The sequence below is a fragment of the Suricata suricatta genome, chromosome 9 (genome assembly GCF_006229205.1).
Source record: "Suricata suricatta isolate VVHF042 chromosome 9, meerkat_22Aug2017_6uvM2_HiC, whole genome shotgun sequence".
Lineage (NCBI taxonomy): Eukaryota > Metazoa > Chordata > Mammalia > Carnivora > Herpestidae > Suricata > Suricata suricatta.
Window position 1 is genome coordinate 75190485 of NC_043708.1, and position 27934 is coordinate 75218418.

General features: G+C 41.5%; 1 protein-coding gene across 2 annotated transcripts in view; it reads left to right on the forward strand.

The window, feature by feature from the left end:
- Nucleotides 1-27934, forward strand: part of FMN1 (formin 1) — a 391026-nt gene that overhangs the window by 271985 nt on the left and 91107 nt on the right. For both annotated transcript variants that reach the window (XM_029951580.1, XM_029951577.1), the window contains one exon: nucleotides 23855-23947. In XM_029951580.1, the coding sequence (XP_029807440.1) occupies nucleotides 23855-23947 (93 nt within the window). The remainder of the gene's footprint in view (nucleotides 1-23854; nucleotides 23948-27934) is intronic.

Consider the following 27934-nt stretch of genomic DNA (forward strand, 5'->3'; position numbering starts at 1 on the left):
AAAAGTTGCAAAGATAGTATAGAGAGTTGTCCTATAGCCCTGATCAAGTTCCCCCACTGTGACTGTTATGTTAACAACATGTCACCTTCTCATGATGTAGTCATCAGAACTGAGAAACTAGCAGTGGTATGTTTCACTTAACCAAATTCTAGTATTTATTTGGATTTCACCAGTTTTTCCACTAATATACTCTTTTTGTCCCAGGATCCGAACCTGAGTACCACATTGCGCTGCATTGCCCTGTCCCCCTGCCCCCCAGTCTCCACTATGTTCCCTGACACTTATCTATATTTAACAGCAATATTTTAGCTTCTTGTACTTAAATTGGGAGAAATAGTACTTTTTCACAGTCATATTGTTATAGTTTACCATCAAGTAATTATCTTATGTAGTCACAGGGACACTTGGCTGGCTCAGTCTGTGGAGCCTGTGACTCTTGATCAGGGCTGTGGGCTCAAGCCCTACTTTGACGGTAGAGATTACATAAAAATAAAATCTTAATTTAAAACAAGAGTTGTGTAATTACAATAAAAAGAACAACTTGCATGAATAGGGTTGGGAAAAACACGACGGTTCTTGATACGGACCCTACTCGGCGGTGGGAAGAAGTGCTCAGGGAAACGAGAGAGTAGCCTTCCAGCTGCAGTCTTTGAATGTGTTGTGGGAATTAGGGAGGAGGAATAGAGCAGCATTGATTTGGCAAGTCCGTTAATGAAGTGTCTGTTACATTCCCATTCAAAACAGGAAAAAGGTATTAATGCAGTTGTGATGGAGATACCTTACCTGTGTGTATAGCTTCATCCTTTGAAGTGGTCAGGGCAGGCCTGTAGAGGAGAAGACGGGTCTCTGAGATAGGAAGCAGAATGGCCAGCATAGAACTTGGGTCTTTTGATTACCACGCCAGAGCTTACGCTGTGTTACCATAAACGTGTCTCAGGTCAAAACATTTCTTCACAGAAAAAGATTTGTGGGTGGTTTTGTGAATATCAAAATACTTTCCTACGCAAGTAAATTGTGTATCTTGGACCCTCTGGAAGCCTCATAATCCGCAAATGGTTGCTTTTTGTGTCAGACAATGAAATGAGTGAAGTTGGAGGGAGGCTTCTTTAGCCCCAGCAAAGAGGATTGGAGTTATTGCCAATGTCCTTATCTCGTCCAGATTTCTTTCCAGATTTCGTGGCCTCAGCCAATGAGTCTTAGAATGATTAGAGGTCATGGACTGTGACTCTACTCTTAAGGTACCCATGGAGAGATCCCTGCCCAGCCTGGGAGTCAGCAGCCCTGCTCTTGGCCCTCTTTGCCACTTTACTAACGTAACTTCCACGTAACCTCGCCCAGCCTTCTGTTTCTCCGATTTAAAATGAAAGGGTCCCTTGGTGGCAATGAGCAGATTTTAGCTTTCATTACCTTGTTTCTTACCATTTGCAAAGCACTTTCATAGCTACTCCATACTGTTTTTAGAACTTCCCTGTAGATGGTTAGAGTAGGAAGCAGGATAGCATGAGGCCAGTGAGTCTGACATCCCTGGGTTCAGATTCTGATTCAGCCACTTTAATGTCTGTGGAATTTCATTCATCCTTACTTATCAAAAGGACTGATAGCTGGACCAAGCTTATAGAATTCTTGTAAGGAACAAAATGAGACCCATAAGGCAGGCTAAGGTCCAAGACATCTTTGGTTATGAAGGGCTATTTGTTGTTACCAGTCATACAAGTTGAAAACTTGGTATAGTTTCCAAGGAATTACTGGGTATGGAGATAAAAGGTAATATGCCCAACTCCATATAGCAATCAGGTGCCATTAAACCAGCAACTTCTCCTGTGCTGAAACTCACAGAAAGGGGAAAGCCCAATGAAAATCTATAATGGATAATGGGCTAAAACTGCCAATTTGACTGTGTTTTTACACTGTTTTTCTTGACTATTTTGATGGACTGTAAAAACACTATCAAATTTCCAGGTATCCAAAAACAGCAACAAAGCCTCCAAAACATAAGGGCCTTGTTTGACCTTACAGTCAAACCTTTGTTTGACCTTTGTTTAGCAAATATTTATCCAAAGCACTGAATAAATGCTTTTTGAATAATTTTGCATAAACTAACTGAAGTATCAAGTCATTTATAAACATATTTTGAGAGCAAGCATCACCCTCATTTTCTAGGGAAGAAACTGATTCCTACTTCCTCTTCTGATTTCTCTTCTCTCAGAAACAGGAATCTGTCCTGAAGAACAATGATTGAAACTTTCTGTCTGTCTGATGGGGTGGGGAAGGTGAGCAGAGTTTGCCCTCCAACTGCTGTGCAGATTCACAAAAATGTTCACAAAGCCCTTCCTGATGGTGATATTATAAAGAGAATCAACAAATGTTTGCTGCCTCCTATTCAAGGCACTATACCTGGGCACTACAAATACCTAATTTGTTTTCTCAGTCCAGGACCCATCTTTCCCCTAACCACCTACCCTGCCCCCAAATCAAGTGAATTAAGCTAAGGCTGGGTTGTTGTTTTTTTTTTAACTGGTATATACATTTAATGTATTATTTTTCTTCCTTAATGCTGTTGTCAAATTAATTGTGAATCCTAATCAGCAACACATTGAAGTCAGTGGCACAGAGTTAAACTGACAAGGCAACTAACCTTATAGGAATAACTAAACGATTGAACAAAGTCCTGTCACAAGTACCTGGCTCATCTGGAAGTCCGGGACAAGTTCCTGGGGCTCCCCCAGGCCAGCAGGACATAGCTCAGCATAGACCGCCCCTGCCTTTCCATGGCCTCAGGGCTGAAGACTTTAGGGAGATTTCACGATCTGTTACACCTAGTCTCTCCCGGGATACTGCTCCTTTGTCACTGTTTCAGCGATCTTCTTCCTCTGCCCCACTTCAGCCCTTCCCAGAGTTTCCCCTTTCCTCTAAGAGTCCCCATCCTTCCTGACGCACTCCCACCTAACCAAATAACGGCCTCCTGTCGGAGTCCTCACCAGCCACCTCCTCTAACCTGCGGGCCCTGGGAGGCAGACGAGCAGGGCCTCTGGACCAGTCACTTTTCCTGTGCCATAACTCAACAGAGAGGTAGGCTCAGTGACAGGTTTACAGGAGAGCAGAACTTTAAATAGCTGAGGTCAGTGTCTGGAGGCTTCCCGGCAGTAACTACTAACAGCATCCCGCCGCCAGCGAGACTGTTGGCCACTTGGTTGCCCACTCTCGGCTATTTCTGATTTTCAACGTCATTTTCAAACACATCCTCAGAAGTCCTGACTCCTCGCAGATTGACAGCACAGGCCTCTTTATACGAAGCCTTCTTTATAGGCCACAATTCTCCCGACAGATTTACAAGTGTCTGTGGAGTTTTAAAAGACAATTGCTTAACAGGCATTGAGACATATCGGACTGTGTAAATATTTTAGCTGGAATAGGGGATTTTTTTCAAATGTCTCAGCCAAATATTGCATTAAATCTGAAAACGGTGGCAAACTGATGAGCAGCAGTCGCCAGCTTCATGCTTTGCCAGTGATTTCCTATGGCCAAGAATAGATACCAGATTCTGTCCACCCGTTGAGCTTGGGTGTTTTAAAATAACTTTCCACCCTTTGCTTTCTTCTCCTTCTGCCTTTCTGTCTTTTTCCTTTTAAATTTCTTTCTGGTTTATCTAGATGTAAACACTCTCCAGAGTAGAAAATTACAGTTAACGTGACTAACCCAGTGGAGGCCGCAACGGGAACGGGGCCCCGGAGGTCAGAGGGATTGCGGAAGGCTTGCAGCTGTCCTAGTTGAGCAATGGGGAAACAGGTTGCTCTTTGCTAATGGGCTTATGTATCTTAATCACTGGTCTCGTTGCAGCCAGTGATTACACTGCTGGAAGGAAATGGTCCTAAGATCAGCGCCGTTACCCCTGCCCCTTACGGATTCCCTTGAATCGTAAAGAGGCAGGCCTGTTGCCTTCAAGATTTATATGTGCTGGAGAATTTAATGTCAGTAAAAACTATCATGAATAAGCATTATGGCTCTAGAGGAAGCATTTTTTTTCTTTAAGATTATTCTGAGAGGTAGAGAGCATGAGCAGGGGAGGTGCAGAGAGAGAAAGGGAGAAAGAATCCCACGTGAGACTCAAACTCACTACCTCGAGATCATGACCTGAGTTGAAATCACAAATCAGATGCTTAACCAACTAAGCCACCCAGGCACCCCAGGAAGCATTTTTTATTTAAGAGTCCCTATGGAGAAACCATATTCCTGACTTGAGCATTGGATCGGATGTATTGCTTGGCTTCAAATATAATTTTGTGAGAATAAGGCATGCACTACCTAATGCAGCTTTGCTCGGCCTTTGCTGATCCATCAGCAACCTCGTCATTTTCACCTGTTCCTTTTCACTAAAGACACTCCTCGATGCAAATACTCAATTGGTTGCCCAAAAATAGAGGTTCTATCTCTTCTCCACAAATGTCTTGGGTTTTTTTTCAAGTTTTTTATTTATTTTGAGAGAGAGAGAAAGAGAGAGAGAGAGACAGTGCCCACACACATGTATGTGCTGGACGGACAGCGACAAAGGGAGAGAGAGAATCCCAAGCAGTTCCCATGCTGTCAGCACAGAGTCCAATGTGGGACTGGAACTCACAAACTGCGAGATCATGCCCTGAGACCGAATCAAGAGTTGGATGCTCAACCTACGAGCCACGCAGGTGTTCCTGAATTTTAATCATGTGTCCAGGCCATTTGATATTGTTGGTTCACATGTCTGAACACCTTAAATATGTCTGTAGACTGTCCCCCAAGCCCATCCATTGGTGTTGGTGATAGTGTAATTTACATTCCAATTAAATAGGGCAAGGAGGGCCTTTCAGAAAGGCTGCTTTCGTGGACAGACATCAAACCTAGCCTTATGCTGTAGTTAAATCACAAGTTATTTTGTATCAACTTTTGCACGTCACCAGTTACAGTCACCTTTGAGTAAACTACCTCAGTGCTTGGATGATTATCTCTATTTTACATTCTAGCATAAAATCCCTTCAAATCCCAGGACCCTAGCCCCGTGTTATGGTGACGGGCAGTTGTAGTTTACACGTAGCAGCCACCACAGCAAGGCACAATTTTATTTAAAAAAAATCTCTTTCTTTCATAATTCCCATTTTGGTATATAATCTGTGTTGTACCAAAAGCAGTTTGATCATAGGTATCAAGAACCCTAAAAATGTTTTTCCTATTTTACTCATAATTCCACTTTTCAGATCTATCCCAAAGAAGCAATCTTTTATTTTTAATTTTTTAAATGTTTTTTATTTATTTTTGAGAGACAGTGTGAGCAGGGGAATGTCAGAGAGAAAGGAAGATACAGAATCTGAAGCAGGCTCCAGGCTCTGAGCTAGCTGTCAGCACAGAGCCTGACTCGGGGCTCAAACCCACGAACCGTGAGATCATGACCTGATCTGAAGTCGGACGCTCAATCGACTGAGCCACCCAGTTGCCCCTCAAAGAAGCAATCTTAAACTGAATACGTTTTTCTAGGCACAGTTGTTACTTAAAGCCTGATTAACTAGAAGAATAAAGGAGAAGGGACTTCACTGTTCAACTGTAGGGGCGTTGTTATATAAACTAGGGTACATCCATTCCATGAAATTTGATATGGCTGTAAACACAATGCTTGTGCATTCTGTGAAGTAATATGAGAACATGTGCGTGATATCTTTAATAGAAAGAATAAAGGTACGTACATTTCTCTTTGAAATACAAGTGTATAAAAAAATATATATATATACATATATATATATATACATATATAAGCAGCCCTTATAAAACTATGGAGGGGAGTGTGTGATGCAGAGGCCAAGACACTTAAAAATGTAACAAAAGTATGAACCGATGACTGTTCTAGTCATGAAGCGTGAATGGCATTTTTCCTACTATTTTTTTTTGTAAATATTTTTCATGTTTCTTTGTAATACTTTTTAGAAGGGACTTGCTGCTCTCCTCCCCAAAATGAGTTCCCTTCCCCTTCAGATGCTCAGGAACTCTGTGACTGGGGCTGCTTGCCTAAGGCTTCCTTTTAACACAGTCTACCTGGAGATCAGAACCTTGGCTGAATGTGTCGTTTTCTTCCATTAGAACACAACTTTCCCGTCTATTGCCTCAAATCCCCAGCCTTTTTAAACTAGTCTGAGAAATTAATTTATACTAAAATGTTAATGAATTCTCCTTTAGTAGTGTTTCCTTTATTAATGCATATGTGCACGTGTAAAGAGATCTTCTGACGAGATCTTCAGTTCAAGGAAAAGCTTCTGATGGGGATGATTTTCGTGGGGACCATGGGAAGGGATGTTTTTAAATAAATGGATGGATCACTTAACACCCTATAAATCAAGCCATGCCTGATCCATCTATATTTAGGCCCAGTCATGGGTAGGTGATGAATGAATACTTTTCATGCTAATGTCTCGCAGACCAAGGCTGCGTCTATAACCACATAATCATCACAGTGGAAATTCTGACTCGGCTGTGATGTTTGATAGAGGGGACTTTTGAATAGTGCCTTAGACAATTTCGTGCAAAGGCTATAGCCAGTGGCCCAGCTCCGCAAGTCTTTCCAAAAGTCCTAAAGCATGTTGGCATGTCCTCACTTGGCCCTGTCACTTCTGCTTAAATTTTTTCATGGAGAATACTCATGATCATGGGACATTAAGGTGAATTTGATCTTGGGCAACCTCCCTCTGTGAAGTGAATCAGCATCATGGGATTCCCCTGGGCTCAAGCTTCCTGGTGGGTTTATTTTTACACAAAATTCCTCTGGGGAAGGGAGCACCCACTCTTGATCAGAGTAGCTCTAGAAAGTACCTCCTTGGGTGGAATGATTTTCTTCACTTTGCTATTCTTTCTCTAGCTTAACTACGTAAACAAGGGGCTATAGAATCTGCCTCCACTTACTTCACCCCTCCCCAATTTGGCTTCCTCTTTCCATCCCCTAGTCCCTGAAACTGCTTTTGAGAGGACCAGAGACCTCCATGTTGCTAGAATCAGTGGCCACTTCTACTTGACTTTTCAACAACATTGCACAGAGCTGACTCCTTCTTTTTCCTTGCAAGACTGGATTCCTCTCAGACCATGTGACTCCACACCCCTACTTTTCTCTCCAGCTGCTCATTCTCCATCCTTTGCGGGCCTCTCCTCTACCACCTGTGTGCCCAGGGTTTGTCTTGCAGCCCCTCCCTTCCTTGGCTACATTTTTCTATCCCATCCATGCAGCCTGAACTGCAGACTTTCGTATAGAACCTGAGTATCTAACTGACATCGCAGACTTAACATGCCCTAAATAACACTCTTGATTTCCCTCCGCAAACTTACTCCTGACTCTCTCCTTTACTTGAGTCAAGTCTCTAGCCAGGTAACTTCAAAGTGAGACTTTACGTGACTATTTTATTTAAACTGACAAGCCTCCTACTTCTCTGGCACTTTGTGACCTCCTTTCCCCCACCAGGGTGGTTCTAGCTCCTTTGAATCCAGTTCCTTGAATGCAGTGTCTTTTAATCAAAATCTAGGTAATTTGAAGCACGGGACACTAACCATCTAGGAAGAGAACAGCTCTGTGTCCCTGAAGTCCGATCATACTATTACCACTTAACTTACCCCAAGAGACAAATGCATTCCCATCATGCTTTACTTTTATTCATTGTATTTCCTCTTTCTGAAACTACTTCCCTCTTCCTTCATTCTCCTTGGCTTGCTGGCTAACTCGTCTGAACTTTTTGCAATTGAACTCGTAGATTATCTATTTTGAAGAACTTTCCCTGGCTACTACCTCCCCATCCTAGTCTGAGTTGGAAACTCCTACCCAGTATCCCATGACACTGCACAATATTGCAATGTGTTGATTTCCTTATCTCTCTCTGTTTCTAGATTCTTACAAACATTTTTAGAGGAAAGATGACCAATAGCTCTGGTTAAATAGTCCCCCTCCCAACATTTAACACAGTCCCATAGTGCAGATACTCAATTTATTTTGAATGTATGAATATTTATATAACCCATGTATGTGTGTATGTGCATAGTAGGGCTAGAAACCACCCTGTCTCCTGTGATCTAAGAACAATTTACTCCAAAACCTCTGTAGAAAAACAAGGCTATCCATAAGGTTTGATGGAAAGAGGATTGGCACCCCCAATCTTATATTTCCTTATTGGAGGGGGCACCTCTATCTCCATGTAAGACATCTTTATTCTGTCCTAGGTCCAAACTTGGTGTAAAATTCAGCACCTTCTTTAGTATTCCCAGCCCATGCTCACAGCAAGCACTGTGAGTTCAGGAGGCTTTACTGAAGCTAGGGGGATGCCCCACGACCAGCCTCTCCAACTCAATGGTTCTTCTCTTTCTGTCTTTCTTCCTCTGTATCCATCGCTCCTTCTGGAAGAGACCCAAACTCTTCTTCCTCCATTATGAAAGACAGTGTCCCATCTCCCTAAGTCCAGATTAGTAGATAACACTCCACCTACCCAAGACCGCATCTAGGGATGCTAAAGTGGCTATAGAAATTTGAAAATTTACTTATTTTTTTGAATAGTTTATTATCAAATTAGTTTCCATATAATACCCAGTGCTCTTCCCCACAAGTGCCCTCCTCCATGACCACCACCTCTTTTCCCCCTCCCCCTTCCACCCTCAGTTCATTTTCAGTATTCAATAGTCTCTCAGGTTTTGCATCCCTCTCTCTCCCCAACTCTCTTTCCCTCTTCCCCTCCCCCTGGTCCTCCATTAGGTTTCTCCTGTTCTCCTGTTAGACCTCTGAGTGCAAACACATGGTATCTGTCCTTCTCCGCCTGACTTATTTAACTTATCATGACACCCTTGAGGTCTATCCACTTTGCTACAAATGGCAATATTTCATTCATTCTCACTACCATGTAATACTCCATTGTATATATATACTACATCTTCTGGATCCCTTCATCAAGTGATGGCCATTTAGGCTCTTTCCATGATTTGGCTATTGTTGACAGTGCTGCTATGAACATTGGGGTGCATGTGCCCCTGTGTATCAGCACTTCTGTATCCCTTGGGTAAATCCCTAGCAGTGCTATTGCTGGGTCATAAGGGAGTTCTATGGATAGTTTTTTGAGGAACCTCCACACTGTTTTCCAGAGCGGCTGCACCAGTTTACATTCCCACCAACAGTGTAAGAGGGTGCCCATCTCTCCACACCCTCGCCAGCATCTATAGTCTCTTGATTTGTTCATTTTAGCCACTCTGGCTGGCGTGAGGTGGTATCTCAGTGTGGTTTTGATTTGTATTTCCCTGATGATGAGTGGTGTTGAGCATCGTTTCATGTGCCTCTAGTCCATCTGGATGTCCTCTTTAGAGAAGTGTCTGTTTATGTCTTTTGCCCATTTCTTCACTGGGTTATTTGGTCTTCAGATGTTGAGTTTGGTGAGTTCCTTGTAGATTGTGGATACTAGCCCTTTATCTGATATGTCATTTGCAACTATCTTTTCCCATTCCATCGGTTGCCTATTAGTTTTCTTGATGGTTTCCTTTGCAGTGCAGAAGCTTTTTATCTTGATGAGGTCCCAAGAGTTCAGTTTTGCTTTCATTTCCCTTCCCTTTGGGAATGGGTTGAGTAGGTAATTGCTGTGGTTGAGGTCAAGGAGGTTGTTTCCTACTTTCTCCTCGAGGGTTTTGATGGTTTGATGTCTCATATTCAGGTCCTTTAGCCATTTTGAGTTTACTTTTGTGTTTGGTGTAAGAAAGTGGTCTAGTTTCATTCTTCTGCATGTTGCTGCCCAGTTCTCCCAGCACCACCTGCTAAAGAGGCAGTCTTTTTTCCATCGCATACTCTTTCCTGCTTTATAAAAAATTCATTGGCCGTACATTTCTGGGCCCAGTTCTGGGTTCTCTATTCTATTCCATTGGTCTATGTGTTTTTGTGCCAATACCATACTTTCTTGATGATGACAGCTTTGTAGCAGAGGCTGAAGTCTGGGATTGTGATGCCTCCCATTTTGGTTTTCTTCTTCAATATTACTTTGGCTATTCGTGGTCTTTAGTGGCCCCATAGAAATTTGAGAATAGCTTGTTCCAGCTTTGAGAAGAACACTGGTGCAATTTTGATAGGGACTGAATTGAATGTGTTGATTGCTTTGGGTAGTAATGACATTTTCACGATGTTTATTCTTCTAATCAATGAGCATGGTATGTTTTTCCATTTCTTGGTGTCTTCTTCAATTTCTTTCATAAGTTTTCTATAGCTTTCATCAATAGGTCTTTTACATCCTTGGTTAGGTTTACTCCTAGGTATTTTATGGTTTTTCATGCAATTGTGAATGGGATCAGTTTCTTGATTTCTCTTTCAGCTGCTTCATTTTTGGTGTATACGAATGCAACCGATTTCTGTACATTGGTTTTGTACCCTGTAACTTCACTGAATTCATTGATCAGTTCTAGAAGGCTTCTGGTGGAGTCAACTGGATTTTCCATGTAGAGTATCATGTCATCTGCGAAAAGTGAAAGTTTGACTTCTTCTTTGCCAATTCTGATGCCTTTTATTTCCTTTTGTTGTCTGATTGCTGATGCTAGGACTTCCAGCACTATGTTAAACAACAGTGGTTGGAGTGGACATTCTAGTTGTGTTCCTGATCTCAGGGGGAAAGCTCTCAGTTTTTCCCCATTGAGGATGATATTGGCTGTGGGCTTTTCATAAACTGCTTTTGTAATGTGTAAGTTCCTTCTATTCTGACTTACTCAAGGGTTTTTATTAAGAAAGGTGCTGTATTTTGTCAAATGCTTTTTCTGCATCTATCAACAGGATCATATGGTTTTTATCTTTCCTTTGTTAATGTGATGGATCACATTGATGGATTTGTGAATATTGAACCAACCTGTAACATAGGAATGAATGACACTTTATCATGATGGGTAATTTTTTTAATATGCTGTTGAATTCGATTTGCCAGTATCTTTTTGAGTGTTTTTGTATCTGTATTCATTAAGAATATTGGTCTGTAGTTCTCTTTTTTTGCTGGGTCTCTGTCTGGTTTGGGGATCAAAGTGATGCTGGCTTCATAGAACGAGATTGGAAGTTTTCCTTCTATTTCTATTTTTTGGAATAGTTTGAGAAGAATGGGTATTAGCTCTGCTTTAAATGTCTGGTAGAATTCTCCTGGGAAGCCATCTGGCCCTGGGCTCTTATTCATTTGGGAGATTTTTTTGTAAAGGATTTGATTTCTTCACTGGTTATCAGTCTATTCATGCTTTCCATCTCTTTCTGTTTGAATTTTGGTAGTGTATGTGCATTTAGGAATTTGTCCATTTCTCCTAGGTTGTCCAGTTCACTGGCATATAATTTTTCATAGTAATCTCTGATGATTGCTTGTATTTCTAAGGAATTGGTTTCATTCATGATTTTGTTTTTCTGGGTGCTCTCTCTTTTCTTTTAAGGAGCCTGGCTAGAGGTTTATCAATTTTGTTTATTTTTGCCAAGAACCAACTCTTGGTTTCATTGGTCTGCTCAACTGTTTGGTTTTTTGTTTTTGGTTTTGGGGTTTTTTGGGTTTTTTTTTTTTTTTTGATTCTATATTGTTTATTTCTGCCCTGATCCTTATTATTTCTTTTATTCTGTGGGGTTTGGGGTGCTCTTGCTGCTTCCCTTCTAGTTCCATTAGGTGCTCTGTTAGATTTTGAATTTGTGCTTTTTCTAGTTTGTTGAAATAGGCCTGGATTGCAATGTACTTTCCTCTTAGGGCTGCCTTTGCTGTGTCCCAGAGATTTTGGATTGTTGTATTTTCATTTTCATTTATTTCCATATATTTTTAAATTTCTTCTCTAGTTGCCTAATTAGCCCAATCATTCTTCAGTAGGGTGGTTTTTAACCTCCACATTTTTGGAGGTTTTCCAGATTTTTTCCTGTGGTTAATTTCAAGTTTCATAGCATTGTGATCTGAAAGTGTGCATGGTATGATCTCAATTCTTTTGTATTTATGGAGGGCTGCTTTATGCCTGAGTATGTGATCTGTCTTGGAGAATGAGACATGTGCACTCGAGAAGAAGGTGAATTTCCTAACTTCAGGATGCAGAGTTCTAAATATGCCTATCAGTTCCATCTGTTCCAATGTGTCATTCAGGTCCATTGTTTCTTTAGTGATTTTCTGTCTGGTTGATCTATCCATTGCTGTTAGTGGAGTATTAAAGTCCCCTGCAATGAGTACATTCTTATCAATAAGATTGTTTCCGTCTGTGATTAATTGTTTTATGTATTTGGGTGCTCCTGAATTTGGTGCATAGATGTGTATAATTGTTAGCTCTTCCTGATGGGGAGACCCTGTAATTATTATATAATGTCCTTCTTCATCTCTTGTTACTGCCTTTACTTTAAAGTCCAGTTTGTCTGATATAAGTATGGCTACTCCGGCTTTCTTTTGGCTTCTAGTTGCCTGATAGATATTTCTCCATCCCTTTACTTTCAACCTAAAGTTGTCTTCAGGTCAAAAATGAGTCTCTTGTAGACAGCAAATAGACGGGTTTTGGTTTTTTGTTCATTCTGCTACCCTGTGTCGTTTGGTTGGAGCATTCAGTCCATTTACATTCAGTGTTATTATCGAAAAATGTGGGTTTGGATTCATTGTGTTTTCCATAGGGTTCATGTTTGTAGTGGTGTTTCTGGTACCTTGTATTCTTTGCAAAATTTCCTTCATTGAGTCCCTCTTAGGATTTCTTGTAGGGCTGGTTTGGTGGTGATGAATTCTCTCAATTTTTGTTTATTTGGGAACACCTTTATCTCTCCTTCTATTTTGAATGACAGGCTTGCTGGATAAAGGATTCTTGGCTGCATGTTTTTTCTGTTCATCACATTGAAGATTTCGTGCATTTCTTCCTGGCCTGCCAAGGTTCAGTAAATAGGTCTGTAACCACTCTGATAGGTTTCCTTTAGTATATTAGGGCCCTTTTATCCCTAGCTGCTTTCAGAATTCTCTTTGTCTTTATATTTTGCCAGTTACACTAGGATATGTCATGATGAAGGTCGATTCAAATTACGTCTTAAGGGGGTTCTTTGTGCCTCTTGAATTTGAATGTCTATTTCTTTCCCCAGATTCAGGAAATTCTCAGTTATAATTATGTCTAGTACTCCTTCAGGACCTCTCCCTCTGTCTTCCTCTTCAGAAATTCCTTTGATACGGATGTTCTTCCATTTGATTGTATCGCTCAGGTCTCGAATTATCCTTTCCTGCTCCTGTATCATTTTCTCTCTTTTTTCAGCTTCATCTTTTGCTATAACTATATCTTCTAATTCACCTATTCTTCTGTCTGCCTCTTCAATCCTTGAGGTAGCTGCCTCCATTTTATTATTCACCTCATTTATAGCCTTTTTTTTTAACTCATCACACCTATTTATAAAATTTCTAATCATTGTCTCAGTTGCTGCTTTGATGCTTTTTTCAACCCCAGCGATTAATTTTGTGACACGTTTTTTAAATTCTTGTTCAGTGATGTTGTTTAGGTCTATGTTGAGCAGTTCTGTGGCTCTGACTTCTTCCTGGAGTTTCTTTAGTGGAGAGTTCTTTGATTTGTCATTTTGGCTAGTCTTCTATTAGTTTTAAAAAGCTCGTTGTGCACTGTGCACCTGTTAGTATTGCTCTGTTAAAGGAGGCTTATTGACTGTCCAGGGCCTGTTGTTTCAGGAAATGTTCTTTTAATGATGTCTTTCAGTTTCTCTTGTTGTGCCTTTGATTATTTTATTTCCCTACCCAGCGATATTTGGGACTTTTCATCATGCCTACTTTGGCTTGTTTCTTGAGGTAGCCCTGAACAGGAAAACAGACAGACAAACACACAGAGAACAGAAGCACGCAAATGCACAGACAAATCAAACAAACAAATTGAAAGGGGGAATGGAAGAAAAAGAAAAGGGAGAGGAAAGAGATGAAAAGAAGAAAAGAAAAAAATTAATTGGGGCAGAGACAACAAAGGACAATGGATAGTCTAAAAGTGTATAACCATTCAAGGGGAGAGATAAGAATGAGATAAGGGAAAATATATCTGGCTGGCAAGAGAAAACAAAAGAGGGAGAAAGGGAAAAGGAAAATAAAGAGTAAAAATTAAAAAAAATATTTTTTAAGTAAAAAAGGTAATAATAATAAAAAGTAAGTACAAACAAAGCAGCTGCTCCTCCTTGTGAATAGGCATGGTTTGGTGTAGGTAGGTCTCAGGGGCTGCTCTAGGAGACCCCCACCATGGTCGTTGTGGAGAGATGAATGGCAGCGCCACAAGCTCCCCTTGAATTAGTGCTGCAGGCCACTCTTATGAGTCCAATCTCCTTGTGCTGCAGGTGAGCCAAGCTGTATTTTCCAGGCCCACCACTCTTCAAAATCCTAGTCCATGCACTTTTATGCTACCACAGATGATATGTACTCACTTTGGCCACTGGCTTCTTAGCCGGTATCTCATAGGGGAAGGGAGCAGTTTCTCTTGGCGCCAGCAGGGATTTGCACTGCAGCTGATGGAGGTGAGGTGAACTGCAGGTGGCAAAGTGCACACCCCACAGCTCAGCTGCCAACTCCTAGTGGGATCGCATAGGGGGAGGGAGCAGTTTCTCTAGGAGCCAGCCAGGATTCGCACTGCAGTTTCCTGAGGGGCTGGGTGCTGCTGGAAATGAGGTGCGCACTCCCGCAGCCCCAGCCAAAGCACGTGCACCTGCCGCTGCCACCAACTCCCTCCGGGATTGCGTAGGGGTGGGGCTATTTTCTCCCTGTTGGTGCCCGGGATTTGCGCAGCCAATGCCAGAGGCGAGATGCGCTTGGAAATGGGGTGGCTCTCCCAAAGCTTAAGCCAAAGTGTGCGTCCCCGCAGCCACCACCACTGCAGCCGCTGACTCCCTGCCAGGGTCATGCAGGGGTGAGGGCTATGTTTTCCTTTGTGCCACCCAGGTTTGGGATTCGCGCTGCCCAGTTGTTATATATGGAGTGAGAGTTTTTCTCTCTGTCCTGGTTAAAGGTTCTTTATCTCTTCTCTAGAGGCAGTACTATGAGCGTGTTCAGTTCCTCTTTCTCTTCCCTTTGTCTCTCAGGGGCTCTGCGAGCTTTCCCTGTGTTGGGCTGGGGCTCCCACCTCCCCCTGCCCATCTCGGGCTGGCCCATTTTCCAATCTCCCCAGTTCGCACTCACTCATTCAGGCATCTTTCAGGTTATCTCCTTTCTGGAGTCTGTATTTTCTCCTCCCACTCTTACAGATGAGAGGAATGTCCTTCTCAGTTTGATAGATGAGGCGGACGAAGTTTACAGAGCTCCCTTCCTCTCTGCCATCTTGGCTCAGGAATTCTGAATCTAGCTTTTGAGATTTAAAAAAAATTCTGTATCTCAAAAATAAGTAAACAGATAAATACATAAATCTGTAGCTCCTATCTGAATTCATGAGTGTGAATGAATATGGCATGATATCCAGTCTGTTTTCTCCAGCCCCTATGTCCATCTACATGGATCATACATATGCGTATCAACAGATATATTTTTCACATATCTGTGTGTATATACACATCTCCATATGTATGTGGGTTACTAGAGCCAAATGCTATCAAGACACTAAGATCTAGCCTCTTGTATATAAGATTCCCCACCCCCACTATTTTATGGTTTATTCATTTATTTCACAAATACTTATTCAGTGTCTTCTATGGGCTAGACATAATAAATGCTAGGAATAGAACAATATGCAAAAAATACTCTTCCTGCCTAATGAGAGAGACAGTCAATCATTAAAGTTACAATTACAAAGGAGAAGTATCAGCACTATGAGACTATAGCCGAGGAAACCTCATTAGTACAGAATGGGGGGTTGAAAAGAAATACTGATGAAGTGACCTTTGAGCTGAGATGAAAACAATGACAAACCACTAACTAGGCCTGGTTACTAGGAGCACAGGAGAATGTCACTGGAGAAGGAACACATTGATGCTGGGAGGGAATTGATTGTATTTGAGGAACTGGGAGATGGCCATGCAGCTAGAGCACAGTGTGTGGCCAGGAGAGTGAGGCTGGGAAGGCAAGCAGGAGCCTGCCCATGCAGGGACTTGGAAGAGCCAATCTGGAGGGGTAATGGAAGCCACTGGCAGGATTAAGCAGGGGGTTGGTATAATGAGATATGTATTTTGTAAAGATCACTACTCCAATGTGAAGAACAAATCAGAAGGAAGCAAGCGTAGATGTGAGAGGAGCAGGTGAGAAGGTACCAAGGCAGCCTGGTGGGGAGTGATGGACCCAAGAGCTCCTTTGGAGGTGAAACTATGGTGTAGACATGTCAGTTTGGGAATTGTAGTCCTCACAATGGTTACTGCAACATTTACCTGCATGAGATTTTCTTGAGGTAGAGAGCATAGCATGAAAAGAAAGCAAATGGTAAAGAACGTTAACACTTAATGGTTGATTATAGAAGGATGAGGCCGCAAAGGAGACAGGATGATCAGAGATAGGAGGAAAACCAGGAGTTGGGACACAGAGCTAGGGGACAAAGTATTCAGGAAGGGCAAGTGTTAAATGAAGTGGAACTCTGCTGGGCAGTGAGCCAAGACAAGATGAAAAAGAAGAAAAAGGGCACCGACAGTATGGTGGGTTCCTTGGTGACTTCAGGGTGTTTTCTTAGTGTTATCAGAGCGGTGAGGTGAATTTCAAGGGGCCTGAAAGTACGTGGTGAGTGAGAAATAGAAACAGTGAGCCTGAGAAATTTTTAGAAGATGGTTTAGATGTGAAAGGGACTCAAATATTTATAACACAATGATTTGTTTACTAAACACGTAAATATTAGAAATGTCAACCTAATTCAAAGAGTTTGTGGGATGATTGTTACTGTTTCCTGGTTCTTGGAAATGAAGAGAGTACAGTCCTGTACAACATGTTATCTTGCTGGCTTAGCAGTGTTTAAATATTTCAAAAGGATAAAGAATATTGCAGATAGCATGTTACTGTTTGATATACAAAGAGTTTTTTTATGTATATTTCATTTAGTCTTCACGAAATTTTATATATCAAGAAACTAAGGTATTAAATAACTTTCCCATTAAAGCAGTGGTATGGAAAACTAAGAAATAAATCTATCTTTAGATTAAAAGTAGTTCAAAGAAGAGGATTTTCTGAAGAGTGATTGTAGATATGTGTGTAGATATGTATACACACATCAGATACAGTCATATACATAAGCATTATACTGCAAGAAAATACCAAAGCTTGGGTTGATTTTTTTTTAAGTTAGAAAAAAAATTTTAATATTTATTTATTTATTTATTTAGTTTGAGAGAGAGAAAGCATGAGCATGAGCAGGGGAGTCAAGGGGATAGAGAGGGAGAGAGAGAATCCCAAGCAGGCTCCATTCTGTCAGCACAGAGCCCAATGCAGGGCTTCATCCCAGAAACTGTGAGATCATGACCTGAGCCGAGATCAAGAGGCAGATGCTTAACTGACTGAGCCACTCGAGTGCCCCTAAAAGTTAGCAAATTCTTTAAGTGTCTTGCTAGTATTTGTCTTAAGTCCAATTATTTATTTAATGGGTCTTTTGATAACATTTATTGGTACCTTTTGAAAACTAATGTGTTTGATTTCTCAAGTACATGTATCTTTCAAGCTTCAGATCCATGGTAACTGTTGAAATGAAGACACAGTCACATCTAAGATTTGAAGAATCACTCTACCTTGCAAAAATAAGCACAAAAAGAACATTCTTCACTTATCTGTTTATTACGGTTTTAATTTAAGACTCAGAGTTTCTAGGGGCACCTGGGTGGCTCAGTCGGTTAAGCATCTGACTTCAACTCAGGTCATGAGTTCACGGTTCATGAGTTTGAGCCCACATCAGGCTCTGTGCTGACAGCTCAGAGCTTGGAGCCTGCTTTACATTCTGTGTCTCCCTTTCTCTCTCTCTCTGCCCTTCCCCTGCTTGTGCTCACTCGCTTGCTCTCTCTCTCTGTCTCTGTCTCTCTCCTCTCAAAAAATTAATGAAAAAAAGACTCAGAGTTTCTAATTTGCTTTTTAAGAAATGGCTTGAGATAAAATCACATTTTCTATAATTCACCCATTTAAAAAGTACTATTTAATGATTTTTGGTGTATTGACAGCAAACCATCACCACAAATAATTTTAGAAAATTTTCATTATCCCCCAAAACCCTGATACCCTTTAGCTATCACCTCCTCAGTCTCTCCACCCTTTCACCCCCCAGTGATAGGCAACCATCATCTACTTTTGGTCTTGAGATTTGCTTATTCTGGACAGTTCATATAAATGGAATTATACAGTTTTTAGTTCTTAGTGATTTGCTTCCTTCACTCAGCATAATGCTCTCTCAGTGGCTTTCGAGCCACAAACACTGTGTATGTACAGACACAAAGCAGCACTGGCATATGTGAATCCATCTGTGTGTCCACGTTACTCTGAGTTAATAAGACGACCCAGGTGCCATGCCTTGAAGGCCTGTGGTTTCAATCCTAATACCCAGTTGCCTGGTCAAGATTTTTTACCACTTGGGATACAATTTTTTTTTCCTTTAGGTGAATACAGTCCCTAAGAAGAATGATTTGAACATAATAAATATATCAGTTGAATTTCCAGGTCAAGGGTAATGAATGAAAACATCTTTGACTACATATAGGTTGTCCACATCAGGAGTCATTAATGAACAGTTGTCTGAGTCAAGCTCAGAAATTTGACCCTAGGGGGCTATTTAGCAGAATATGTCTGGCAATCCCCTACAGAATATAATCAATATAGATCTCTTCTAGGATAGATTTTCTATTTCCCCTACTGCAGATTTTCCTCTAATAACCAACATTGAAAAATTCTTAATATTTTACTAGTTTTATGTATAATTTCCCCTAGCCATTCAGGTCAAGGCCGGTACCTTGAAAAAGAACGTGCAGATTTATTGTGCTAAGATTGTGATTTTGATTTCTGGATTCCATTTTTAGACTCTTTTGATAAAAATGTGACTGGGAGAAAACTACAAGAGGTGTGTGTGTGTGTGTGTGTGTGTGTGTGTGTGTGTGAGAGATGTGGAAAGGACTAGGAAGGATGCTGTACTGTCCAGGTATTGCTAAAAAGAGACACTGGAATATGCGAGGAAATCATTCTCACAGTTTACATGCAGTTCAAATTCCTGGAAACCATCATTCCTATGTGTCGTATCCCTTGTTGTTGGAGACCCGTTCACTGTAATGTGTGAGGGCAGAGATTTTAGTCTGGGTTTTTCACTAATACGTCCTCAGTACCAAGTATAAGTTGTGCATTAGTTGACACAAAAGGGATATTTGGTGACCTGATGTATTGAATGAATTCCTTTGGGATAAAGTCCTTAACCCAGCCTTCCATGCCTTTATATCTGACTCTGATTTGTGTCTCTTACATAAGCCCTATTGATAAACAAGAGCTTTGTTTTAGTCACAGTTGTGGATGTTGCTACAACAATCCTCTTTGATGGTCCTTGGAGCTTGGGGCTTTTGGAAAGGATGGGGAATTTGTAAAACTGAGGGAGAAGTAAAACTGGCACCGAGCCCTGGAGGGGACAGAGTAAGAACTAGGTAAGCAGAGAAGAGAGCCTTTCAGACTAAAAAAGCAGAGTCTAGATAAATCATTTCTTTCCTCTAAGAATGTATTCTGATTCCACTAAGCCCACAGGTCCTTCAACTCAAGGAGAGAAAATGCTCAGTGTTGTCCTAAAAAATGCCCATGGACGTTTGACCCATTAGACATGTCTTAAGTTTTAATTAATTAATTGTATCTAGGCCTTGCCTCTATATCCTTGCATCCTACCCATGCTTTTTAAAGTGGCTCAACAAACTGTATGCCTTGTTCTTAAGGGTCAAAACCAAAAAAAAAAAAAAAACCACCTCTGACCTTAACAGCCTAATATCTGAAATCTTAAAACATCCACAGCCCTATCTTTCACAAGAATACTTCACAAGCACTCATCTCTTCAATGAGTTAAAATAACTCTCTCCATCTAGTGTCCATTATTCCCCTATCTTTTGCTTTTCATTATTTAATCTCTCTCTCTCTCTCAAAATGATCACTTGGTAGCTAACTTCAGGAATCAATATATTTCTAGTTCTGGCCCAAATTTAATAGATAACGAGAAAGAGAATGTAGGATGTTGGCTTTAAACACTGGAACTGCTGACACGGCCTGTGTCCTAGGCAACCTTGGTGGTCTGGCGATATTGTAGACACGCCCTCTGGTCAGACAATAAGCGACATTTGTGGATTTGTCAGTGACCTCCCCCCTTTTGTGCACTGCCGGTCTCCGGTGTCATCATTAATTAGTCTGCAGGTCTCCCATTTGTCTGCCAGAAAGCATGTTGGATAAGCCAGGTTAATAAGTGGGAGCAGGCGAGCTTCCTGGCCACTGGAACGTGCAATGGTGCGGGGGCGGGCGGTGAGCCGGTCAGAGGGCGCCCCTCTGCTCTGATCAGGGGAAGGAGTTTCATTCTAACAGGCCATGTGGGAGGCTGGGCTGGTAGGGGTGCGGGGAGGAACTCCGAGCCCAGCAAGGGAGCTGCTCTTCTACCCGCTGGCTTCAGTTTCTAATATCAGAACCGTGAGGCCCAGAGGCCTAGGGCTCTTGCTTATTTCATCTTCCTCAGCAGCTTCTTCAGGGAATCTAACGGTGGTAGAACTTCAGGCAAGGAACAAAAATTATTATCCGTGTATTCCAAACAGAGCTTGTTTCTATAAATCTGGTGCCCAGCATTTGTAGTCACTGATTCTCAGCCGCAACTCTCTTACCATTCTGGATGGGGCACCTTTCCCGACCAATTTTACTAATTCGTAAAAATAACAAATAGTATTTGTGAGGCCCCTTGCCAGTGCCAGGCATTCGGCAAACTGTCATATGTGTGTCATCTCACTTAATTCTCATATCAGGTCTGGGAGGGGGTCCCTGTTGTGCAGATGAGAGAAACAGGCCACAGCCTCCACTGAGCCCAGGTCCCCATACTACTATATGGCCTCAAAATCCGAGCTGTTCTCTGGACCCCATGAGCTCTATCACCACAGCCAGGACAAAGGAAGAGCCACAACGATCAATCTTTTTAATTCAGGCAGAAGTAGAGGTTTTGCTCTTGTTACTGAAAAAACAAGCTGTGCCTTTGGCTTTGCTCTGGCTAAGGAGAAGTAACCTTGAAGAAATAATTATCATGGCTTTAATTATGTCCGATTTCTGAAGTACAGGCATGCCTTACCATATGTTATCTGTGCTTATGAAAAACAGTTCTCTATAAATGGGATTGTTGGAATTTGGACATGGTAGAGGGCTAAAGAATTTAAAATCTCCCAATTTATATTGTAAGAATCTCCAGCTTTAAGTATGGCTATCTGTGTTCTCAAAATCATAGATGGATATCATCAGGAAAGTTTACATGGCCGTGAAAGTTCATTGAAACATGCTGATTCTTGAAGACAGACACCTTCCGAAGTGTTTCTGACCAATCTCTAGTTTGTAGGTCTACCCTCAGAACTAAGCTGGAGGGCAGTATTTGCTACTTTGCTTATTATGTCTTGTGCCATGAAGGAGTGGATGTTTGAGGGGGATCTTTAGATGACACTAAGCCCTTTCAAACTAGCATGGGACAATCACCCTTGGTCCCCAGAAAGAAAAGAAAGAGGGAAAAGATAAGGAGGTCATGCTGTACTCCTGGAAAGCCCATTCTGAGTCTGGGGTCAGCACTGCTAAATTTTTTTAACCTTCCTTCACATAAGGATGTAGTTAAGGGGCACCTGGGTGGCTCATTCGGTTGAGCAACCAACTCTTGATCTTTGCTTAGTTCATGATTTGATGGTTCATGAGATCAAGCCTCACACTGGTCTCTTCACTGACAGTTTGGAGCCTGCTTGGGATATTCTCTCTCTCTCTCTTTCTCTCTCTCTCTCTCTCTCTCTCTCTCTCTCTCTCTCTCTCTCTCTCACCCTCCCTCTCTCCCTCTCCCTCACCCTCCCTCCCTCCCTCTCCCTCTTTCCCCACTTCCCTGATTACTTGCATACACACACACTCTTCTCTCTCTCCCCCCAAAAATGAAAAAGAATAGAAGGTGGTTAATATGAGGAAATCATATGCTTTGGCCAGATATACATGGAACTTTCTGGAGAAGTTTTGGGACAAGTAAATGACATTTCCATGATGACTTCATAGGGATTAATAGAAGTACATAAATAAATATACTGAAAGGTAAAACAGGGGTGCCTGGGTGGCTCAGTCAATTGAGCATCTGGCTTTGGGTCAGGTCATGATCTCACAGTTCCTGTGTTCAAGCCCCGTGTCGGGCTCTGTGCTGACAGCTCAGAGCCTGGAGCCTGCTTCAGATTCTGTATCTCCCTCTCTCTCTGACCCTCCCCTGCTCATGCTGTCTCTCTCCTTCTCTCAAAAATAAATAAAAAACATTAGAAAATTAAAAAAACAATAAAGGTAATATATAAATACCATACAGGAGGTACTAGAGATACTTGAAGGATGCAAAAACTTTGGATTGGAAAGGGCTCTATGCTTTATGTCAGAGAAACTTCCTAGGATGAATGGGACTTTGTCCAGTGCAGTGGTAAGCATGTGTGAGACTCCAGCAGAATGGATGGAGAACCACATGAATGGAGAGGTGGAACGGGAATGTTGGCTGATAGGGTTTGGGAACACTGCAGAATTTTGGTTTGGTTGATCAAATGTACGTGCAAAATAGACCAGAAAAGTGCAGGTGGAAAGGAAAGGATCTGGGGTTTGAATTTAATTAGCACGAGCACCCGTTCATGGTTTTATCTTGTCTTATAGCTTTCGCTCTTTGTTGTCAGTGATCTTGCCTTATCATTCACACTGAGCAGAGAAAACCACAAAGTAACCCTTGATCTTCTCTCCCTTAAAAAGGAACAGAAAGATTGTACCTTTCCACTATTCCCCATGTCAGCATAGAGTAGTTATTACCACTGTGATGGTGAACTGTGGATTATTGGGGTTTCCATATGACCAAATCAGAGCTGTCTAGTTTGAGGGAGTGTGATTATCCAAAAAAACCATCTATTATAAGTTACAGATTATATATTACAAATTATAAACTATTTGTAAATTCTATCTGAAGTACATCACATGTAAAACAATTTCACATGTGTTAGTGGAGTATTCATGGGAAGGGTGGGTGAGCGGGAAGCACGAAGAGAGAGGTACAGTCCTCCGACTTGGGCTTGCTTCTCATGCTGGGATGGGGGTGGTTCCAGGCAACTCGGTTGCTTGGGACTTTCTGCAAAATCTATTTCAAGCTCTACTTTTGGAGCACGAATCTGAAGAGGATCAAGGCTTTAATTCTCTGGGAGTTCAGTAGTTTTTGCCTCTCTTTATTTTTGAGAGACCAAAGCACAATATTTTACCTGTCCCAAGTCTGGGTTTTCTACATCTCTAAAAGGAAGGTTGAAGGTGGTGCATTTGTTGCTGCAGAAAGGTGTGGAGTAAGCTGACTATTTTTGTTTGTGTTGTTTCTGTTTTTGGTGTTTTTTGTTTTTTTGGGGGGGGGTTGTCCTAGAATTTGCTTAACCAGTGATTGATAAGGGTTTCGCACACTTAATACAAAAGAGCATAGCACAGAGCATAAGCTCAACAATTACTTGTCCTTCATGAACTCTAACTCCTGGGGCGCCTGGGTGGCTCAGTCGGTTAAGTGTCCAGCTTCAGCTCAGGTCATGATCTCATGGTTTGTGGGCTCAAGCCTCATGTCGGGCTCTGTGCTGATAGCTCAGAGCCTGGGACCTGCTTAAGATTCTGTCTCTCCCTCTCCCTGAGCCTCCTCTGCACATGCTTTCTCTCTCAAAAATAAATAAAACATTTAAAAAAATTTTTTAAAATAAAGAAGTCTAACTCCCAACTTTTCTTCACAGCAAGTGAGAAACAGATGATGGTGGTGTGCAAGGAGTCACCGAAGGAATATCTCCAGCCTTTCAAGGACAAACTAGAAGAATTCTTCCAGAAAGGTAGGGGACTGTGTCAGCTCTGTATCCGCGAAACTCTGAAATATCTGCCATTCCCCAGATCTTTCCCTGAGGCCCATGATCTGTCACGTCCCTGCTGACCATCAGCAGCTTCAATGATTTCACAAGTCCATCTTCTCGTGGTGGTTCCGTACTCAGTTTAGATAGAATTGTTCTGGTACTTTTATATCACCAGTCAAACCCTTTTTAATACGTTAAGTCCTTTGATGTTACTCCTGTTCTCATAAACTTTTTGAGGGAAGACTTTTTCTTTGTCTCTTCATGGAGCCCAAGGGGATCCTCAGTACATGTTACCTGATGAACCACACGTATTCAAGGCTTACACAGTTATGCTTTTCAGATTTGCAGTTATCCTGAACAAGCAGATGGTGATCATCCCCCTAGGTTTATCAATGTAGCATCTTGGAAACTTGTGTTGCATTTTTTTAATGTTTATTTATTTTTGAGAGAGAGAGAGGAAGAGAGAACACGCATGTGCAATTGAGTGTGGTTGGGCGAGGGGCAGAGAGAGAGAGAGAAGGAGAGGGAGAGGGAGGGAGAATCCCAAGCAGGCTCCACATTGTCACTGCAGAGCCCAATGTGAAGCTCGATCCCGGGACTGTGAGATAATGACCTCAGCCAAAATCAAGAGTCAGACACTTAACCAACTGAGCCACCCACATGCCCCTTTGTTACAGTTTTATCCCTTTTCAGAATGGGAAAATTGGGGCCAAATGAATGTCACACATGCAATCACTTGGCCTTCATCAGCCGTTTGGGGTTAGCAGATGGAAGTCATCAGCATGAGACTACTTATTTAGTGCATTTATGCACTTATATAGAAATCTTACTAAGTTACGTTCCTTTTTCCATGATTTTGGCAGTGGTAGAGAACTTTGGTTGATCTCTATTATAGTGGAGAAATTTAAAGCCTTGTGGATATTTCCTATTTGAATCATTCAAATCCAGCTTATGATGTGAATCAAAAATAAGTGTGGGGCACAAACATGCAATTATAAATTAAGTCGTGGGAATGTATTGTACAGTGTGGGGGCTGTATAGTTAATAATACTATATTGTCAGGGTGTCTGAGTGGCTCAGTCGGTTAGGTGTCCAGCTTCAGCTCAGGTCATAATCTCACCATTTGTGGGTTCGAGCCCTATGTTAGGTTCTGTGCTAACAGCTCAGAGCCTGAAGCCTGCTCCAGATTCTGTGTCTCCCCCTCTCTGACCCTCCCCTGCTCACACTCTCTCTCTCTGTCTCTCAAAAAAATAAATAAAAAACATTTTTAAAATGTTTAAATTAAAAAATACTGTATTGTATATTTGAAAGTTGCTAAGAGAATAGATCTTAAAAGTTCTCATCACAAGAAAAAAAAGTGTTGTAACTATGTGTGGTGATGGATTTTAAGTAGACTTATTGTGATAATCCTTTTGCAATATATACATAAATGATAGTGTTGTACCTCTGAAACTAATGTGTCAATTATATCAGTAAAAAAGCATGTAGTAGTTAGAGGGAGCTTTTGTTTTTGCTAGAAAGTCAGAGGAAGTACATGCAGGAACCTCTGGAGATGTATCAACATGCTCTTTCTGTTTGTTAATAAGGCCCCATGATACCACACCATCAACAAAAGACCATTTAGGCGGGGTGAATCCATAAAGTATGGCCAAACCACCTTGGGAATTGGCAGGAAAATTCTCAGTCCATGAGTCAGAGAAACTCTGTTCCAGCTGTTCTTTGGTGCAGAGATCATTGTTCCCTCCGCCTCGGTGAGGGCTTGTTTGTGTAGAAGCAGAAGTCAGGAGTTCTCTGTTGGCCACTGCTAGACCTCTTATATGATGGAAGCAGTTTCATCACACAAAGTACCATCTTAAGAGCAAAGAGTGATACCACCATTTATGTGTTATGAGACTAAAGTGAGGCGTGCCTTGTATGTGAGTTACCCCAGTCGATAATCGCTTTAATATTACGCCGTATAAATATAACCTAAATGGCCTGAAGAAAAAGCATGAAGGATTTCCTTTTGCTGATCCCCAATTAATTTCTGCATTTGATACATGTAGAATTAACTTGAAATGAGGCTCATATGTTGTTTGATTCTGTTTTTATTTTTAATTGTTATTATTCTAAATCTGGAAAATTCTGCAGTGTATACATGTAGATATTGCCAACCTCTATGAAACAATGGCTTATAGTCCTTTCTCTTGGAACTAGCTAGCATCTTAAAACTTATATTGTGAATTCTATTTTTTATTGTTGGAAAAAGAGAGAATACAAATAGATTTAGAACCTTGAACATCCTGGAAAGGGAATTTGCAAATCACCATCTGGGGTGTATGTTAGCTTCTTCTCTGGTAAGTCTCCTGTGGTCTGTTCTGAAAGAGGAAATTGAGTCCAAACTGAACCCTATGTCAGTGAGGCAAGGGTGTGGTGACAGTAAGATGTTCTAGAAAAATTCTAGAGCAACCCTGGCTGCATGCTAGAATCACCTGGGAGAGATTTGTAAACACTCTTATACCAGGTAGAACTCCAGACCTACCACCAGCATTAGCATTATTGATTTACTCCCGAGGTGACGCCAGTGTGCAGCCCAGGTTGAGAACCTCCATTGTCCTGCTTAGGTCACCATTCAGTGTGTCTTCATCAGGGGTACCAGTCAGTGAAGCACTACTCCTACTCTGTGTTGTGAGTTCAAGCCCCACATTGGGCACAGAGCCTACTGAAACTTAAAAAAAAAAAAATGTTTATTCAAGAGCCTGCTGCACATCACTCACTCCTTGTTACTCTCTCAGGGACTGTCTTACTGGGAAAAGATCTCCCACTGAATAAAGGCGTCAGTTCTCCTAGAACCACTATAGTGGAAGGAAGATGGGAAGGACATTAGGAATAACCTCAAATCACGTTTAAAACAAAAACAGTGGAAACAAAGCACAAAGAGAATTTAAAGGAAAGCTACCCTTTATACAGAATTTTAAAATATAAAAATAAAATGTAATATTGTAGGAATCTTAAACATTCCCAATATTGAATGGTGAAAGGCTGTTACTGCTAGCATAGCTGACTTAGCTGAGTTGGTCAAAAATCAGCCTAGAGTTGTAGTGTCTGATATAAATGGCAGGCACTGGCCACATGAAGCTGTTGGGCAATTGAAATGTGGCTGATCCAATCTGAGATGTGCGCTAAGTGTAAAAGAGCAGATTTTGACAACTTAGTATAGGAAAACACAAAATATTTCATTTCTGATTTTTTATATTGATTACACGGTAAAATAATATTTTAACCCAATAATACTGGGTTAAAAATAAGATACTATTATTAATATTAATTTACCTGTTTCTTTTAGTTTTTAAGCATGGCTACTAAAAAACTGAAAGTAATCTATATGGTTCACAGTGCATTTCCATTGGCCAGCTCTAGTCTAGACACACGGTCCCTTAGCCTTTCTCATTTCATTCCTTCAGTCCCCTCTTTATGTCCTTGCTTAGCTTGAAGCCTGGGTTACTGGAATGCAGTTTATAGCAAGCCCCTCCCCACTTTTGCTCTGGTCCTGACCGTTGTTTGGCTCTCAGGGGCTAGAATCTTAACTGAAGGAGATGGCAGCCTGTGGCTTCATCAGGCTTTTCCCCTGTGACTTAGCAGGCAGGGCTCTGTCATGGTGCAGAATATACAAATGGCCACCATGAGGTTCTAAATAGTAGTAACTCTTTTATGTAGATGTTTCAGTGATTCATAGAAAACGTGGGATTTGGGGCGCCTGGGTGGATCAGTCAGTTAAGCCTCCAACTTCAGCTCAGGTCATGATCTCACGTTCATGGGTTTGAGTCCTGTGTTGGGCTCTGGGCTGACAGCTCAGAGCCTGGAGCCTGCTTCCGATTCTGTGTCTCCCTCTCTCTTTCTGTCCTTCCCTGTTCATGCTCTCTCTCTGTCTCAAAAATAAATAAAACATTTTAAAAAATTAAAAAAAAAAAAGAAATAAAACGTGGGATT